The 20217-nt window shown below is 45.8% G+C and overlaps 1 protein-coding gene across 1 annotated transcript; it reads left to right on the forward strand.

Moving 5' to 3' along the window:
• Positions 1–5064: 5064 nt before the first annotated feature.
• On the forward strand, positions 5065–15588 carry LOC149347209 (uncharacterized). The gene is made up of 8 exons (XM_089585524.1): positions 5065–5203; positions 5796–5860; positions 10626–12403; positions 13458–13656; positions 13788–14199; positions 14325–14458; positions 14542–14606; positions 15202–15588. Exons 3-8 carry the CDS (start codon positions 12200–12202, stop codon positions 15586–15588), a joined length of 1401 nt encoding a protein of 466 aa, XP_089441650.1. The 5' UTR covers positions 5065–5203; positions 5796–5860; positions 10626–12199.
• The last annotated feature ends 4629 nt before the right edge of the window (positions 15589–20217 follow it).

The following is a 20217-nucleotide window of genomic DNA, read 5'->3' on the forward strand; positions in this document are numbered from 1 at the left end:
TTCGCTGTAATTTCTGAATGTGTGTTAACGTGAAAGGGACCCAAATGATCACGGCATATTCTAGTAACGGACGGATGAGGGGATTGTACGCCTGGAGACGAACACTAGGTCGGGATCACTTTAGTGAGCGCCACAAGAAAAAGTTTCCGCATTGAATTTGCTACTACAGCGTCTGTGTGTTTTGACCACAAAAGGTTGTTAGTAATCCATAGGCCCAAATATTTATACTATTTCACCTCTAATAATGATATGCTGTTAGTACCGTGCACAAAATGAAGATGCATTTTCTTGTGTGTAATTTTCATGACGGTTTTTTCAAGATTAATGCATATCTGCCATTTGTTGCACCAGGCAAACACCTTCGCTAAGTCATTATTTAGACGCACCTGGTCGTCAACTGAAGACACCACTTGATACAGAATACAGCCATCCGCGTACAGCTTCACGCGTATGGAGAGATCTGCCACAATGTCATTAATAAAGAAAAGAAATAAGAGTGGTCCCAAAACAGACCCCTGGGGGACGCCAGACATAACCCGGACACTGCTAGGAGAAATAATGTTTAGAGTGACAAACTGACACCTGTTCGAGAGGTAAGCTGTAATCCATGTAAGTATCCAGTCGTTTTTAATGTAATAACTTAATTTATGAATTAGTTTGTTATGTGACACCTTATCAAATGCTTTGCGGAAATCCATGAATATTGCGTCTGTTTGCTTTCCCTGGTTAATCGACTGAGCACAGTTATGCACAGTTTCAACTAACTGTGTACTTGTAGAAAACCCACGCCTGAAACCATGTTGATAAACGCTTAGTAGTTTGTGCTCTTCCAAGAACCCTAATATAAGTTTATGAATTATATGTTCTAAAATTTTACATGATGTCGACATTAGGTGTATGGGTCAGTAATTCTCGATGTGTGCTTTTTTCCGGTTTTGTGCAAAGGTTTAATCGCGGCTGTCCTCCAGTCATCTGGTAAAGAACCGTCATGTAAAGATGTGTTGAATATTACTGTGAAGTAGTTTGCGTACCACTTTGGACAGCGCTTCAAAAAGTATTTGGTATGTTATCGGGACCTGGTGATTTTTTGACATCAAGGTTGAAAAGGAAGTTACAAACACCAGTCTCTGAAATTACAAATTTGAGATATGGCAGGAAGTGCTGCAGAAAAGTTGGGCAGGCATCCATTACTGACATCCAGTACTGACTGAAAGAATTTGTTGAACGCAGAACAAACAGCTTCATCACGCACACATTTGTCGCCTACTATGAATTCGTTCGTGGAGGAATATTTCGGCATGATTTGGCGCCAGAATCTCTCAGCAGACGTTATAATCAACGAAGGCAGGAGCTGACCAAATGTTTAGGGGAATCCCCCAAGGTGGAGTAGATTTGTAATAATGGAGTAATTACTCATTGACGTCCACCCGAACGCAGCCATACGGCTACAAAGGAAAGCTATACAGCTTTCTCAGAAACTTCGTAGTTAAAGAAAAATTGTAGCCGTATGGCTGCGCTCGGGTGGACGCCAATGAGTAATTACTCCCTTATTACAAATCTACTCCACCCTGGGGGATTCCCCTAAACATTTGGTCAACACTGTTCCCACTTCGAGTTATTGATCAATTCGCTCTCGCCCTACCATAAGCTTGCCGTCCCGGTTAGCTCAATTGGTAGAGCGACTGCTCCGGTTTAGCGGTGGTCCCGGGTTCGAACCCCGGACCAGGACGAATTTTCTTTAACTACGAAGTTTCTGAGAAAGCTGTATAGCTTTCCTTTGTAGCCGTATGGCTGCGCTCGGGAGGACGTCAATGAGTAATTACTCCCTTATTACGAAGGCAGAAGAAGCATTCCGTAATATTTTTCGTTGTCGCAAATTATTTTCTGCATAAGTTGCTTTCAAATTGCTTCCACAATTGGTTTCAAAGATGAATTTCTGCTTGATTGCTACAGTTTCAGCCGTGGAAGTTCTGGGAAGCTATCGGCGTCAGACGCAGGTAAGGATGAAGTGATACTGCGGTCAATTGGCGCAGGCCTACCGGTTACCGCGAAGCAGGCGAACCGCAGATTCAGCAACCTTACTAGCCACGTTCTTGAGAGGATCTAGGACCCCACGGCTTTCTTCTACTCTTGTCGCTGCCCCATTGATGTTAGCTGGTATTTTTAACACTTTAAGCCTTCGCTGCAAGCGTAACGTCTCCCGAGAAATCCACGGATTGCGGTACACAGATGTGCAGCACACACATAGTAGCACAAACAGCAGCACATAGCACTCTAGATAACCGAATAGTTGACGTTTGCTTTCAGCCCGAGCTGCGCACCACTTCCAGCACCAAGATTATCAGCAAAAATGTACTTATAACGGCTGTGGTATTTGTGTGTTTGCCGCTGTGCAAGAATGAAAAATAAACTACAATAAAAATTAGGGGATAAATGAAGTCATTACTGTAGATGTCTCGGAAACCTGCACAAAGCATTAGATGAGTTCATGTGTCCCTTCGCGCGATAATGCGAAAATTCCTCTGGACAAGCAGGTCTGATATGGTTTTTTCAAACCTCTCACAGGCTGGCACTCGTTCCAAGCCCCGAATCAAGAACGGGTTGCCTCACCCAACCAAATTCAGTGGCTTCTATCGGTCATACTGCTAGCCACCGCTCTACTTCAGCGCGACCACTTAGATCTGTGCCGCTAGCATGCAAACGCAGAAAACCAACGCTGTAGCTGCGGGCTTCACATGTGTAGCCGAGTAGGAGCATTGACACAGAGTCTCACACAGTCGGTGTTGTGGTTACTGCGGTGGGTAGACTTTCAGCCACGGTGGGTTCTAACATAACGCAGACCTAGGACCCCGACCAGCCGGCCCCACACCTCCAGTGGGGCACCGCTCCGCGCACGCAGCTTCTTTAGGGAAGAGTGCGACAGGGGCTCACACCAAGGAAACAGGCTTCAAAGACCGTAAAGGAGACGCTTATTTACGCTGTCGTCCAGCGACAAACGCATGCAGTTACCACGACCGGAATCCTCAGAGCACACCTGCGTCTGAATGCTCAACGTATTGCGATGGAGTTAGGTCGACCGTTTGAAACACAATATTAACCTGTGGTTTTGTACTTGCCTGGTAATTCGTTCTGTGCACCGTAGCATTCCATATTTGACTCAGGTCTGCGTTTCCAAAGCCTGATGGGAAACGATGCAGGCTGAACACATCGCAGCGGCTGAGCTCTCGACACACTTCGTGCACACCGTACACAGCGCTCCACAACCCAGCTCATTGTTTTGCTCTGGCTGTTACTGCTTCCGTAGAGAACGCAGGATGATAGGGGCATGTTTAAGCACTCTCAGGGGTTAAAATGTCCTCTCGTTTTGCATAGTGCAAAGGCATAACCTAGCTTTTCGGCAGCCCGGCGAAAGGTGGTGCCTGATGCCTAGATTCGAGAGAACGCACGAACCGATCCATGTGTGAGAGTATCTCATTCTTGTCTATATACTTATAGTGTGCCAGCGACCCGTTAACATGGCTTTGAGCCACGTCGACATTCAGGGTAAGCATTAAGGGTTTCCCGATGGAAAGCATTAGTAGTGGCCATCACTGCTGCTCTGTGTATATATAGATTAAATGCAATTAACCACCACCTTGCCAGAGCCGCTCGATACCAGCCCATATTTTGGAAGCAGCCTCCAATAGTTGGTTATCCCAATTGTCTGTTTGGTTAAAATCAAATAGGTTAGAACTTAATGTCAGGAAAACAAAGTACATACTGTTTAGAGCCAAAAATAAGGAAGCTCCGAACAACTTCCAAATTCACTTCGAACAAGCTCCTATAACTCGTGTCAGCTCTACAATGTTCCTTGGAGTCATTTTTGAAGAACATTTACTCTGGACAGATCATGTAAACTACGTTTGCACTAAAATGGCTCGCTCTGCTGGTATCCTAAATAAATTTCGCACAATACTGCCTCGAAAATTCAAACTACAAATTTATTTCTCTCTAGTCTTTTCGCATGTACAATATTGTTTGTTGATCTGGGGAACGACTACCTCAACCAATCTTGTGAAAGTACTTACTTTACAAAAAAGAGCTGTACGAGCGATTGATAATTTACATTACAGTGAGAGCACAGGTCCTTCCTTCCTCAACCATAGACTGCTAACCATCACGGCGGCTTACCACAAGAAGCTTGCTGTTTATATCAGAAACCTTATGAAAGGAAACTGGCAGACTTTCGAGAGCACATATTTAATTGCCCAAACAGCATACAGTCTTAGGCACCCTCAATACCATGCATCAAAATCCCGTACAAACTATGGGTTCCAAAAACTAACTCACATAATTCCTCATACATTAAACACCTATCCATATTTAACAGAATTGTCGCTACAAAATATGTCCGAGGTCAGGTTTAGGAAAACTGTTCATGAATATTTTTGTTATAGCTAGTTGTGGTGTGTTTCTACCTAATCAGTTTTTGTCTTTGTTATGTTTTGATCTTAGTTTGTTGTGCTTAGCTCTATGCATGCTTGATCTCTGTTTCGTTGTTAATATATCCGCTGCTTTTCTAGTTTCTGTTACTTATGGAAACTTTGTACCATTGCCAAGTGCCACTTTGTTTTGTTTTTTTTTTACATGGGGAGGGCAGGCCTCTGTCAGGCGCTACTAGGCGCCTTTAGCTTGCTCTCCCTTGTTTGCAGTCTCTGTACTGGCCAAACAAAACCAATAAATGAAATGAAAGTAGCAGGAAACAGAGGAAAATTGAAAGAGATGTGAGAGGAAGGATTGAAAGAAGAGAAGCGCGTCTAAACAACGACGCCTGCCGAAGCGACAACGACGGCTTTCACAACAGCCACCGAATGTTGCAAGAAATCCTCGGCAGAGCCTACAGATACCAGACCCTAACAGACAGGAAGCCACCCTCCTCCCTACACTGCGAGAGAAGTTACTGGCGGTAACGAGCGCGTGAAATATGACTCACGTAGCAAGAACCGCGTGGTCTGGCTGCAGGTGCGTAAGCATATTTCATGACATATGTGCTTGAACATAGGGAAACTTGGAAAGATTCGTTGCATCAGGTGCTTATCACTGGCTTCACAGAAGCAGGCTCTGCCGACGTGGCAGACACCAAGTCGACGGGAGAAAAGCAGCAGCCTTCGTCGCGAGTTTGTTGGCAATCGAAAGTACGTTTTCCTGCTGCCTCTCCAGCAGTGTAAGTTTCTGCAATGATTATTTGTTCTTGTATTAAGTTGAAGTGGTTTTGTTTTGATAGTCCCTTAAAAAAGGCATTAGGTTGATTTAGCTGGAAAAAGTGAACGCTAGTGGAATTATGCTATCATGGCCGCTCAGGAGGTGCGTGCATTTGGTGTAATTATATGTTCCTAAGGTTTGTTGAACAAAAGAATAACCTTGAATACCAGCCTAATTCCACAAAATCCAACAGGTAGTAATGTACACGTAGTTTACGACGAACGTGAACCACAACAGGTCATATCTGCGGATATGTAAGACTGAGATATCGCTGATCACGTGCTTTCTACTTTATGCTTATTTGGTTACGTTTAGCTTTCCTTGCTTTTTTTCTCACATGTATGCGAGGTGTGGAACGTTAACAGCCGCATTGATTAAGTAATTTACCAAAGTGGTTCATTTCTTTTAATGTTCTGAGACCGTTCGCTAGGCATGTTTAGTTATAAATAAAACGCACATCACAAGAAGGCAGACTGCTAAGTTAGTAGAAAGTAAACTGCATAAGCAGTGAGCGCACCACAATTCAAGGCGTTTTCTTTTTGTGTTCGTTGCAGCTTTCTACAAGCCATGTACTATTCCTTGGGGTTGCGAGTACTGGCCCTTGGCGTTATCGCATGTGGTAAGTCACGTTTACTGCTACGTCGCTTGTGTTCGAATTTAGGGATACTATTCAATATGTTAGTACTTTCCACCGCAAAAGAAGTTGCAATTGCAACTGAGCTCTGCAGTATGCTTCGCTCGGTATGTAGTTGACCTACCATTGGACATGGCAGAATCCCTTAGACAATTTGGCAATGTAAAACATGACTTGCGGTTACTATGTGGGAGAAAAAGTATTCGGATTCCAGCATGGCAAGCCGCCGTTCGCCAAAGCAATAAGATTTTCTAACGGCCTAAATTCACTTTTGGTGAGAGGGTTCACAATAGTGCGCGAGTGCATGATGCCCGACCAGTTGGGGCTGCTGCACAAACGGAACAGCACGTGGAACAAGGAACAAAAAACAATAATTAGACACACACAACCGCTAACTAACAACTTAAATTCTACCCCGTAACAAAATGTTTGAACAGGCAACGGAAGCTAGGCGTTGCTGCGTGTACGCCGGAAGGCAGTGCAGGCACATGAAAATTTAAACAATTACAAAAAAAGGGGAAACTAGAAACGGATGAAGTTACTTGAAAATGATAGCCACAAAACATAATACGTTGGCCGAAAGGAGCAGGAATAAGCGATAAAAGCAGAGAAGAAACTTGATAACGTTGAATCAGTAGGGACCACAAGACATATGACCGAAGAAAACAGAAGAACACTTAACAAACTACAGAGTATAAAAACACCGTAAAACAAGGGCTAATTAGAAGCTAACAGCGAACTAGAGGCCGGTGATACGATCACCATGATGGGCACGTTGGAAAGATTACGCATTTTGCGTCGAACCCAGGAATTCTAGCTCTTCTCTAGGGATTGTGCACTTATGCATTGGTCATTGGCACAGTGTATCTATTTGGTCATTTGCAAGGTTAATTATTTACGGGCTTTCGATGCTTATTTTCATTCAATTATGGATCGCATAAAAAACGTGTACGAAACATATTGTAGAAGAGATCTCTTCAAAACGTCATTTTCTCCTCGAACTATCCGGGAACGGAATTGCCTTGATTGTGCAGTTACAGGTGTTGTATCAAATGGTAAATTTCTTGATATGCTACATTAATTCATTTTAGAATATTTTTGTTGCTGATGTGATCCACCTGTATTTGTTTTTTGCATGATATTTTACCCCTTCCCCTACACTAATGCTGTAGTAACGCTGTTGATGAGCTGATAAATATATAGATATGTAAATAAATTTACTGTCCTCCGTGCAAGAAGGATCTCAGTGTTGGCTCCTTAAACCAAATATGTTAGATGATACAATGGCAATGGCTGCATTGTAAGACCTTGAATAAACGGCCTCTTTTTTCTAATGGACACTACTAAACAGCCTTGGAGATAACTCTGGGCTCTCGTTATGCAAAGACAAAATATTTACAGGCGATTTCAATAATCGGTAATGCTTAGTTTGGACGCAGCTTTTCACAGGCCACCTGCCACCACTGGCAGGTGGCGTGTTACTCTGCTAGTTACTAAAGCCCCTAAATAAACTAAAAGTAGCGACATCTCCTCCCTCCTCCTCCTATGCCGGCGCTCCTTCTCTCGGCTTCTCCCGGGCGCCGACGGTGGCGGCGCCTAGGCCGGTAACAGCTAGCAGACGCTCCCAACCGTCGCCTTTTGGCGCCCGGCAGACCGCGCGCCCAAATGAACTTTGTGTTGCGTTTTGTGACTTGGCTTCGGTCAAAATGGCATGATGAAATGAGAGATTGAAAAATCAGTTACTGTAATAACTGCCCAGACCAACGTTGGATTGCTTTATAGAAACTTCTTGTTCTTCGATCGCTTTGACTGCGGGGCACACATTGGAAGTGGCGCGCGCGAGCGAGTTCGACGAGTGGCTTTCTCGTCGCTCGCGCTTTGGCGCGCAGCGGACCGCGCGCCCGCATGATTTTTGTTGATTTTTCTGCCTCCGATTCGGCCGCATTGAGACTGTGGCGAGGGAGATACAAGGCACGAAAAAAAATATAGAGCGGGACCTTTCTTAATTGAAAAAAGAATACACAAGTGTTAACACGTCACCACTCCGCATTAAAAGCCATGAGGAGCTTTTCCAATGTCGAACTTTGAAATGGTCTGGATCATTGCGCGCGCCCCTGCGTTAGTGATTCATTTGACACCACCTATCCACGTTACATAGCTCCACGCAGCGTGATTTTTGCAGGAATTCGCGGCAGCGACAACGGCCTCAACCCAAAATGTGTGAAACTATGTTTTACAGAGGTCCTTGCTTGCATTCTCAAGTATTATCCACGCAGATATCGAGTATTCAAGCGACAGGTGCGTTAATGTGCCTAGGCACAGTAACGCCCGATTTCGGTTTGGAATCCTGCTTGAAAAATACGTTCAGCAAAGCGCGCAACATGAAAGCTAGACCTTAATCGCAAGCAGCATGAGCAGCAGGAGCTTCAACAGCAAGTACCTCACCTTTGGTGTCGAGTTCGTGAACGAAGCAGTGCAGCTGTAACAAAACAAATACGTCTAGCGATGCGTTCAACATGAAAGCTAGACCTGCACCGCGAGCAGCATGGGCAGCGTAGGCTCAAACCGCGAGTACCGCCCCTTTAGTATCGAGTTCGTGAGCCCAGGAGTCCAGCTGCAGCAACACAAATACGGCAAGCAATGCGCTTAACATCAAGCCTGAACCTGCATAGCGAGCAACGTAAGCGGCGGGGCTCAAACAACATGCGAACGAGCCCGACTGAAACCAAGCCGACACGCCGCGCAATGCGAGCAACATTAAACCTGCACTTCAGCACAGCTTTCGTACCCGCTATCGAACGAGTCTGTTTAAAATCATGCCAAACGGCATTTAGTGCGAAAAGACTGCAGCCGCTGGCGCTTCACACCAAATCATCCGAAAAAACACGACTGACAACTGAAAAACGACCACTTATCTCCCAAAGACGAGGATCCACAACATTATCGAAGTTTACCCGGCCGATCTTGTGCTGCCAAACCTTTCGGCGAGCCGCGTTGCTTTTTCTGGAAGGAATTACAAAAAATCTTTTGCCACTGCCACCTCGGCTGTTGCATCTATACGCGCAACAAAAGCTCGGTATCGCCGCAACACGTAGACGCCGTCAAAGATGAAAAAAAAAAACGCTTCCCGCCAAAACTGTTGCACAGAAAGAAAATGAAGCGCGACTCCCAGCCCCGGCGATGGCGCCGGCGCCTGCTGCGGAGCCAAAAAACGCGCGCTAACACGTGACTACGGCGCCTCGGCCAATGGGAGGCCCGATTCTCCGGCGGCGCGCCAGGAGAGGAGGAGTGTCGGAAAGTTCAAAGCTTTTCGCTACTGTTGTTTCATTGAGGAGCTTTACTAGTCACCCTCCAGGATCTTCCCGTGGCAGACACCTTACAGTTGTCCGTCCCTCCGCTCTTTATGTGGCAGGTAGCGCTTCGCTAGAACACACAGGTGGCTCAATCTGCTACCGCTGTGAGGTGCCGTGCTCTGCCGACAACGTCAACAACGACGGCTAAGTGCCTAAGAGCTACGCTATAAAAAAAGGCAAGAACGATATAGGCTGCATTTACTGAGCAAAATAAATGCCTTCACTTGGCTACCCCATTAAAAACTGTCGGTTTCAGGACTTGCACAAAACGTCCAGTGCATTTGTTGTTATGAGGTGTGCGTCGCCCAAGTTGAAACGAGCAGCCGATAGCGTGCACTGCCAAGAGACGGTTCTGAAAGCAGGCATGCATTGCAGGTGGATAGTTACGTAAGGAGTGGCGCCTGCTTCGCTTTGCGCCCCAGCCTTGCGCCTTCTGGTAGAACATAGCCCGCCATTACCGCGTTTTCTTCTGAAATTATGTCTTTAAAAATCAAGTGAGGCGGTAGCGTCTCCCATCCTCGCTTTGCGTAAGAGAGCTGGAGACAGAAACTCGTAAGACCCGCAGATTAGTGCGAAAACTACGCTTCATTTAAAGTAGATGATTTATGGGGTTTTAACCTCCCAAAGCGGCTCGGGCTATGAGGGGCGCCGTAGTGGAGGACTCCGGAAATTTCGACCACCTGGGGTTCTTTAACGTACACTCACATTGCACGATACACGGGCCTCTAGGATTTCGCCTCCATCGAAATCAGACCGCCGCGGCCGGGATCGAACCCGCGTGTTTCGGGTCAGTAGCCGAGCGCCATAACCACTGAGCCATTGAGGTGTTATTGAAAGTGTTCTGCGAGTTGAGTCTTAGATAAGTACCTTTGAGAATACGCTTGTACCATGTGATGACTCAGTGATCGGTCCGGATAACCAACTTCTTGCGAGAGCATAATTTTTCATTGCTTGTACGAACAAGCGTTCCTTATGCCTTCTTTGTGACTTTGAGAAATCACGCTGAGAAAGTACACCTCAGGTAATATCGAGCAGTATTTTGTAGTCGTTGCCGTGTGAGTCTTTCTGTACGGTAATGTCGAAAAGCACTTCACAATACTTTTTTTATTTAATTGTTGAGAGTTAGGTGAAAATAATATCGATATCCAACGTGTTATAGAACTTTTCTATATATTTCCCTGTATTCGAGCTCTTCTGTAACACCTCGCCTGTTCATCGAGCTTAGAAACAGAGGAAACAAGAGAAGGCATCCAAGCGTAGGGATAAAATTATGGCCGAAATCGCTTCTGTCGCACCTCTCTTCCCAGCAGAGTCAACATCAACCGACACGGTCAGTTTTGCTCCCTGCATCGCATGTGAGAGCTCTCTCTAAGGAAGGTTGTGTTTTCACCTTGCAGCGTTGTTGGCCGTAGCGTGCGGGCACCCTGCCATGCCAGCTGACTTCAACGGCCCCGCGGCACGAGTGGAAGAAAGCCGTGGGATCCTAGAGCCCCTCAAGAACGTGGCCAGGAAAGTCGCTGAATCCGCGACTCGCCTGATTGGCGGTGGCCGGTAGGCCCGCGCCGATTGAGCGCAGGATCACTTCATCCTGTCCTGCGTCTGATGCCGATATCTTTCCGGTACACCAGCGGCCGAAACTGTGCCAACATATACACATATTATCAAATCTATTGAGTATCACATATGCAGCACACACACAGCAGCACAAACAGCAGCACATAACATTCTAGATAACTGAATAGTTGACGTTTGCTTTCAGCCCGATTTGCGAATTACTGTGTACTTGTAACGGTAGTACTGTGTACTACTGTGTGAATTACTGTGTACTTGTAACGAAGTGTACTTGTAACGGTAGTGGTATTTGTGTGCATACAGCTGTGCAGGAATAGGAAATAAAGGGCAATTAAAAGTGGCGGATCAATGCATGCATTACTCTAGATAATTCCAGAACCCTGCACAAAGCAGACAATGACTTCCTGTGTCCCTTTGCGCGAATATGCGGGTGTCACCTACTCGCGCACTTGTACGCGCGTTCCCAGACACCCTTAGCACGTGTGGAGGTAGTGGTCTCGGTCACAAAAGAGGTGCCCTCGACTCAGTGTGGCAAGCTCAGCCAGAGACCAGCTACCAAGTGACAAGGGGGGTGTTCATTTGGTGTCCAGCTCTCGCGGGTCACAAGCCAGAGAATGGGTCGGAGCCAAAGGTTCACAAACAAAACAAAGCTCATACAGCAAAAAGACGGTATAGAGGATTTCACAGTCACTCGTACGAGAAAATACTAGTTGGTTTAAAACACAATGTAACGCGTGCAACGTAACACTCGAGAGTGATTAAAATATAAAAGAACTATTGCACCGAAGTGCAAGAATTATTGACCTAACAGAGTACAATTTGTTCACCGGGCACTGCAACGACCAGAGGTTCACGACGGCGCCGTCTCTCAGGTTGGCGTACGCTGCTTCGTTGGTCCGCAGCTGGGCGAGTGGTGTTGGCCCGGAGGTGGAGCGGGCGGGCTTCTCGGAAGATTGGACGGCGGCTCGGACTGACAGAAGCGGTCAACGCTCTTCATATAGAGGCACAATCTGCGTCTGTTCGTTCTTCGCGCCTGGGCAGACGCGTACATAAACACATTATCAGCTGTACAATTTACTTCTCCCACCGTGCGTGCGTCCCCATTGGTCAGGCGCGGAGACTGGCTTCCAGAAACTTCTAGACCAACCTGCGTCGCTACGGCGGTGGAGGTAAGGGGAGATGGCATCAGTTAGCACGCTCAAAGCTGCGCCCTCTCCGTCAGCATCGAGTAGAAATTACTCCAACATTCTGAAACAATCAATGGCGCACGCTGACGTAATTCCAATAGACCTCTTGCATTGCCCAGGGGGCGCTGCGAAAATGGTGCTAAAGAGCGCCCTCTGCCCTCGGCTGGGTAGTACCGGGCTCTGGCGTCTGCTTCAGAAAGCACGTTGGCAGTATGGACCCGCGACTTTCGCTTGTGCTGCGCCATTGCCTACAGCGAATATCGGGCGTCGAAGATTTTTTCAGGGCTGGCACGCTGTGTAAAGGGAAAAAATTATGCAACGCCAAGTACGTGTACTCTGTCCAAGAAGTTAGCGGCGAAGTTTCAGCGCGGTGTCATTCGCAAGTGAAGAGAGTCACGTACGAAGTTGAACTTCAGGTAAGGTCTGCACGCTTTGAGATTCAAGCGCATCAACGCGATTAAATGCTTGCAATATATGAAATCGCAGCAGCGCTAAACAGACATGTATACGGGACTGCTCGAGCGCAGGACGGTACACGCCGCGCCAGCAGCGGTCTTTCAGCATGCCACGAAACGGTGGGCCTCCTGCAGTCTTTGTTCACTGCATCTCGCTAAACAAGTAGTCATGCCTGCTTTGTAGTAGCCGCCATCTGTTCCTTCAGCAAATGCTAACATGATGCAATGCATATATGAGCTCGCAGCCGAATAACGCTGCAGCGCGAGCTTGTGCGCTGCGCGCTTGATGTCGTTTTCTTGATGTAGCTTTTCATCCTTAAAACGACATCGCTCGAACACGTTCGCTGTTATCAGTGATGCCGCGCTGCCACATACGTGCTGGTTTGAGGTCGACAATGTGCACATTTCACTCTCCACGCTGGGCTGCTCGTAGTGGGAAGCGAATTCGCACCTAATCAACCCGCCCATTTGTGGTCTTTTTCACGCACCTGGCCACCTCACCACGTTGCATCGGTCGAATTGTCAATTGTCTCAGTGGCCGGGTCTCCTAGTCGTGAATCGCCAACCATGCCTGCTGCTATGTCGATTTGCCTTAATAGTGATTATCTGAATGAGATGTTCACATGGCATATGAATTACACCATGCATTTTTTTTGTGCTCTTTGCTGTGTTGTCCATTCTCTTAATATGATCTTTGAATTATGCTGTTCGTTTCTCACATTTTGCTGCTTCCCTGTTGCGCATTCCCTACTGTTTGGTGATTTTCATGGTACACTTTTATTGCTTCCTTGGTCCAACTGCCTTTGTAGGGATGTACTAGACAAGTTGTGTTGTAGAATGCATAAATTCTCATTCTACACCTGCATATGCGGCTGCTCGCTACATATACATTTTTTGAGAGAGGTAAGTACCAAAAGAAGACTTTTTTGTCTTTTTTTGGTGCTTGCCTATCTCAAAGAATGTATAACCAGATAGCTCAGCACCAAGTTTTACTAACACTACATATAGATTTCAGCTTTCATCTCAGCGTGACATAATCACTAGAAAATGCACATGCAAGGCTGACTTGGGCAAATGCAAGCATGCTGCTGCTGTGGTGCTGTGGGTGAATGAGTTCCAGCCGGCATCATGTACAGAGGTTCCACAAACCTGGGGCCGCCCTTCACAGAAGCCGAATATAGATGCCACAGAATCTGTTGAAGACCTGTTCGGTCGTAAGTTTTACCATTTGTCTTTGGACAGCTACTCTTTTTTATACGTGCAGTTTATGTCTACACATATGTAGTATTATACTGTCTGTTGACATCAACTCAGGTATATTATCTTCTATCTACCCATGTCGCAGGTCCGAAGAAGATATTCATTGGAGGCACATGCCCCAACCGGGTTCCCCCATCATACAGCTATGAACATTTTTCTGAAATAGCCTGTCCTCACAATGACATCCAAAAAATAGCTTTAATGAGTGCCTCACAAAAAGATGAGAATAGGAGTGTTTCAATAAGTAAAGAAGCAGCTTTGCAAAATTCTCACCTTTCAAGTCTACAAAAAATGATAGCATGGGAGGCAGACATGCCTGTGTACAATGTAATGGCAGCAGCCTCTAAGACACCAAGCGTGCTGACCATATCACGATGCAACCTCACCACACAAATGACTGGAAAAGAAACAGAGTTCTTTTCTTCTAAAGTGCTGTGTTCCAAAGAGAATGCCGAGGAGATTGCTGTGGGTACAGTCCTGCAGGCTGGCTGCAAAAGGTAAGTCAGCTGAGATATCAATACAATGTTTGTGATTTTACTACATTGTAGCATTTTAAAAGATAATAATAATGCGTAAAATAGGCAGAAAATGGAAAAGTGTTTCATTGTCACTGTTTGCGCAGGTGGCACTATGAACGCAGGATCCGGCTGTCAAGTTCAATCGCCCATTCAGTTGTCGCTAGAAGGCTACCGCTAGACACTCTTGGCGAACAAATTATGCACAGGAAGCCTTTCTTTGGGAAGGCAGTTATGCACGGTAAACTCAATGCAGCATGTAAATTGTAATGAGCTGATTTTAGTCTGGTGCGCAAAATGTTGTAAATTACTTCATTTCCTTAGGACGAAAGACTGAAGCTGTAGCCAGGGAACAGTTCGAGCAGAAAACTGGAGTGACTGTTTTGCAGGTAAGCTGTGAGCTGCATGAAATTCTCTTATGTTAGAAAAATTGGTATGTGAGTTGCAATGACTACCACAAATTTCCAGATGAGTACATATACAACTGTTTTTTTTTTCAGTAGCACTACATCAGAAAACTTTTTTCTGTTTGAATGTCACGAAGTGTGGATGAAAGCTTAACTCATTAGTTCATAAAACCAAAAAAGCAATCAAATAAAAGATGCCAATTTTAAATGCAGGTTAGCACTGCCAAAATGATATGCTTACCACCAGCATATCTGGCAGTCTTCATTATATGTTGCATTCCTGCACCTACAATGTAAAATAAGAGTAGCAGGTCCCTTTTTGGCAGAACGATCGAATGCACTGATGCTTCTAAATACATTATGTAAAAAGCAGGCCCGCAGTCCGAAGTCAGAATGTTTTACCGTCTTTCTTCATTGAAAGATTGAATGGCATAATGCCTTTGACCGCGATGTAATAAATTGTGAACAGTTTTGTTAGGGGAGTGCAGATTGAAAGCCTTTTGTATCAGTTACGCATAAAAACAGCTTGGAATGTGGCATATTCTGCACTACAAACTCTCAACAATTACAACTTCAGGTTGGGCTCATTGTGCACCTGAAGCAGCCATGGCTGTGTGCCAGCCCCGACGGACTTTTCAAGTATGGAGACCAGACAACGGTGCTGGAGATAAAGTGCCCATACTCCAGGAAAGACGATGTACTTATCGACCACAATAATGAAGTAAGCTTCATCAAGTACACTGTGTACAGAGATGGGCACTTGGCAGTCAACAAGCGTCATCAGTATTACACACAAGTTCAAACTGCGATGTATGTAACGCACACAACACAGTGCTTTTTTGTTGTTTACACTCCCAAGCAAACTGTGACGATTGTTGTTGAGCGTGATGAGCACTTTTTGTCAGAAGCAATTCCCAGGCTCGAACATTTTTATTTTAATTTCTACATTAAGCACCTTGTTTAAGGTTCATTTGCTGCATTCACTTATCTCGCAGGTGTACGCAGTGGAGTGGAAGCTAGCATGTGTCAACGGCTTCCAGACTTGTTGCATTGGCTTTTGAGTATGTGAGGTGAGTACACCTATAGAAGCAGTCATCTCACACGTGTATGCTTCTTCAAACAGTGGAAAAAAACTCAGACACGCAGGAAAGGAAATACTCAGCGCTGTGCATGTCCCCTCCTGTGTGCGTCTGGATATTCTTGCTCTGTTTTGAGAACTGTGCATAACCAACTAGACTGCGCATGTACCCTTGTAAGCCTCAAACGTGTAGCCTCTAATACACTGCTAACCACTTTTGATGTTAGTTTGTCTAGACCTCGTCTGGCTTCTCAAGAGTTGAAGCAAGATGTGCTGATGTGCGTAGGGGGCAAGTATTTATATCAGTGTAGAGGTACGTGAGAAATGTTTGTGCTGTGATATTTTTTGCATTGCAGATTGATGGCAAGGTTTTAAAATAAATTGTTGTTATTACATGTCCAGCTTCACAATGTTCACTGCTGCCAGCCTGTTGACTCATACTTAGCAGAGAGCCAGTGCATGCACAGGAGCTAGCTTATAAGACACATGCAATGCCTGCAATTTTACAGTGCAGGCTTTTCTTAGTCTTTCCTCACTTTCACAATGACAACAATGTCTACAGCACAGACCACCCGACATGATTGAATAACATGCAATGACGTGCATAGTGTCAGCTCATGTTATGGTAACGCACATCACAGCCCTCTGGCCTGCATCCACTAATATCACGTATGTCACTGCAACACGCCATGGCAATGTGCTATGCTGAGAGCTCTCAACACAGTAACGTCGCATACATGCTCTATACCAAAGAAAAAGGCAAATACTGATGAATAAGGCATATTGTTGCCACCACAGATAACTACCACTAAACCTACACAGAGGTAACCATCATATGAATGCAGCTATACAAACTGACACCCAATGTGTTTGAACCCATCGACAGATATGAGACGCAATCTGTCAATAGCACTGTGGTCGCCCATGCTGCCAGAAAGTATCCTCACTCCCCTGCTGCTTAATTCCCTCTAACTAAACACTGATTGCATCAGCCCGCCATGAAACAATCCTGCAAGTTTTTTTTTCTTTTTGGAACTTAAGTTGGGCCTAGGCAAGAATGAAAACTAAGTTGATGTGGTACTGTGCACTAATGTACCACACCTTCCAGCATGCACAAAGATTAATTATTTATCATAACACCCACAGTGTCATTGAGTGGCACTGCAGTGGAGAGGTTGAAAACAAAAAAAAATACACAGAAAACCACTGCAGATTAGGGAAAAAAATAAAGTTCTGGCTGTAACAACACATGTACACGTAAATATCATGGCAAGAAAAGACTATGCATCATTAGACAATATGGGCACTACCTGTTCAGGCATCTTTTTGCATTTGGAAGAACATGGAACAAAATCCCTGCTGTAGTGGCTAAATTTCAACAAAGGCAAAATGCAAACACACCAGCCTACTGTGCATAATAAAGAACTCCAGATGGCAAGAATTAATCTAGTGCCCTCTAAGACGGTGTCTTTCACAGGATATCAGCAGCTTTCGAACATTAAGTCATATATACATTAAAGCGCCTAAGGAAACACCACAGCTATTTAAAGGTGCATTGAAGAGGAATCTGGTTTGGTTTGGTTTGGTTTATGGGGTTTAACGTCCCAAAGCGACTAAGGCCATGAGAGACGCCGTAGTGGAGGGCTCCGGAAATTTCGACCACCTGGGGTTCTTTAACGTGCACTGACATCGCACAGTACACGGGCCTCCAGAATTTCTCCTCCAAAGAAATTCCAGCCGCCGCGGCCGGGATCGAACCCGCGTCCTTTGGGTCAGCAGCCGAGCACCATAGCCACTGAGCCACCGCGGCGGCATTGAAGAGGAATCTGAACTCGTCTTTTTGCCTCGGGAAACTGCGACTTATTGCCCTCTATGGCCGATTTCCCTAATTAAATCGAATTAACGCCTTTATTTTTCGAATTCTCCCTGTACGGTGGGCGGAGTCGACCAACACGTGGAGTGCCGTTTCAGCCAGCTCCGTGGAGGCTTTGCTTTCACTTTACTTTGTTTTTTAGGTTTCCGTGAATAAACAGTTTCATTTGCAGATAATATAGCCGCAATATAAGCCCGCAGAAATAAGAATACGCGCAGACTGTTTGCTTCTAAGGATTACTACGTATCACTCCGCCAATGGCAGAGCGGCAAGCCGCCACGGGACTGGGTGAAAGGCACTCCACGCGTTGGTCGACTCCGCCCACCATGCGGGGAGAATTTAAAAAAAAAAGGCGGGAGCCGGACGTTAATTCGATTTAATGAGGGAAATCGGCCACACAGGGCAATAAATCGAGGTTTCTAAGAATGCTAGGAACGTGTAGATGAAGTTCCTGCGGCACAAAGACGAGTTCAGATTCCTCTTCACTGCATCTTTACGTTCAAATTAAAAGGCCACATTCTTGTCATTGTACTTATGTCATTGCAATTATATGAGGTTGAAGGTTTGCTAAAACACAGCACATATGGAAAACTTCCTTCATAGATGAAATAAGTGAAATTGGAACTTCAGATTTCAGGATTCCGTAAAGCTTAATTCTTTGGATCACCCTTTCAACATGAATTCGCACAGATGCAATTCTGTAGGTTTGTTCCATTTCTTCAGGAGAAAATGGGACGCCACTTCCAGCTGAAAAGGGCGGCATTATCATTACTACTCCTTTGTTAGCAAGTTGTGTACGAATGCCAGGGAAACCTTTGTCCGACAATATCATGTCGTCTGGTTCAATGAGCTGCAGAAAACCAGACTCAAGAGTGATTTGTGTGTCAGAACATCGTCCACCGAAAGGCTCAGAAGCAAAAACTACCATTCCATTAGGAATAATTGCAACTAAAAATTTAAGTGTGTAACAGCCCTTGTATGAAGAAAACAGCATGTGCTGCTGCCGAACTTCTGACGGCGTCTCAGTTTTAACTTCGGTGCAGTCAATGATCAGAGTGCACTGCGGGTAATTTTTCTTGAAGCATTCAGGCTGTGCAAGTTTTATGTCTTCAATAGGGGGCTTATAAATCCAATCTTTTGTTATTTCTGCCAGTGTGTTGAGAACTGAATAAAAAATACGGCAGGCAGTGCTCTCATGCACACCAAACATGACACCAATGGCGGTAAAAGATACTCCGAGTTTCATTTTCATAAGAAACATCAGAACTTTGTTCTCAACTGTGACATCAGTAGCTCTTTCCCGGACAGTTGGTAAACGATTAAGCAATAATGAAAACACATTGCTGTCCACCCCACACAAACTTCGTAATGCATCGGGGGCACTTACAATGCTTTCAAAACCCGCGAAGTAGCAAACCCTCAAGTGTGGGCCAACTGCACGTGTCACCGTCTGCTGGTCATCAGTTTGGGATGACCTTTCACGTCGCTGGGTGCCTGCAGAAGGCAAGCCGTCTTTCGGAGGTGTGGGGTGGCAGGCTTCATCACCTTGAGTTGATGCCGTGGGAAAGCCTCCATGTACATCTGCTCTTGTGTGGTCATCAAGAACCTCGGTGCAGTCGGAACACTCTGCAGTCGGAACACTCTGGGTTGATGGCTGCATGGTAAGTAAAAGGGGCAAAAATGTAGACTTCAATAAGTACAGGTTTGTAATGTAAAGGAGGTGATAATGTTCAGAAATGCAAAATTATACATCAACAACGCAAGTAGTTCTGCTTAGAAAAATTTTATGCTTACATCTTCGTTTCTCTCGTCGAAGATTTCCTCGGACGCAGTTTTCATATCTGGGACGTTGCTCCCAGCAGCGCAGAAACTCTGCTTAAGGCCCCTTTTCCGCCACCTAAACGTTTGGAATGACGAGAAAAAAAATCAATTGAAGTACTAAAATCTGACGCTTAACTGCAGCAGACGGCAGCAGACGAAACAGGAGTCATCTGGAAGCACTACAGAGCACAACAGCAGCAGCAGCCGACGCTCCCTACCACAGGATAACAAGCGGATCACCTGGCGCATAAAACGGCCTACTCACCTCTGAAACCGTTCCAAGTGACTTGAAGAGTCGGAGAGATGAGGCCGGCTGTAGACCGCGGGGAAGATTGTAGGGACATATGCGGGATGACTGGCCGAATCGTTTTTCTCGTTACCCACAAAGTGGCGACTACATATCCTGGTGTTCGGCACTGCATCCCACGGTTTGCCGTCTGGTCTGCATGTGCAAAAAGAACGAATTTCAGCAACGCGGATAACCAAACAAACATCAAGGCAGGCGAAGAAGCCAGCACAACGCGAAGGTTCGCTTACTCAGTGCGTCGAACTGCAGCTATCCAGCGCGCCCGGCGCTCCGCTTCGTGAGACCTTGAAGGAAAACGATGGAATTTCACACTTGGATCCAGACCTTCTTGCTCGTGGCAGCCCACGACGCAGCAGTACCGACGGTGACGCTTTTTGGAGATGTGAGCGAGGTCTCTCGGGCGGATCGGCGTCGCCGATTCCTTCTGCTGCCTGCATTTCGTCCAAAGGCACACGGAGCGTCGGTTTTCCAAAACTAAGCCACGGCCGGGCCGCGGCGTGGTCGGTCAGAAGTG

Source organism: Amblyomma mixtum, chromosome 4 (assembly GCF_055824585.1).
Source record: "Amblyomma mixtum isolate Tamu chromosome 4, ASM5582458v1, whole genome shotgun sequence".
In the NCBI taxonomy this organism is placed as follows: domain Eukaryota; kingdom Metazoa; phylum Arthropoda; class Arachnida; order Ixodida; family Ixodidae; genus Amblyomma; species Amblyomma mixtum.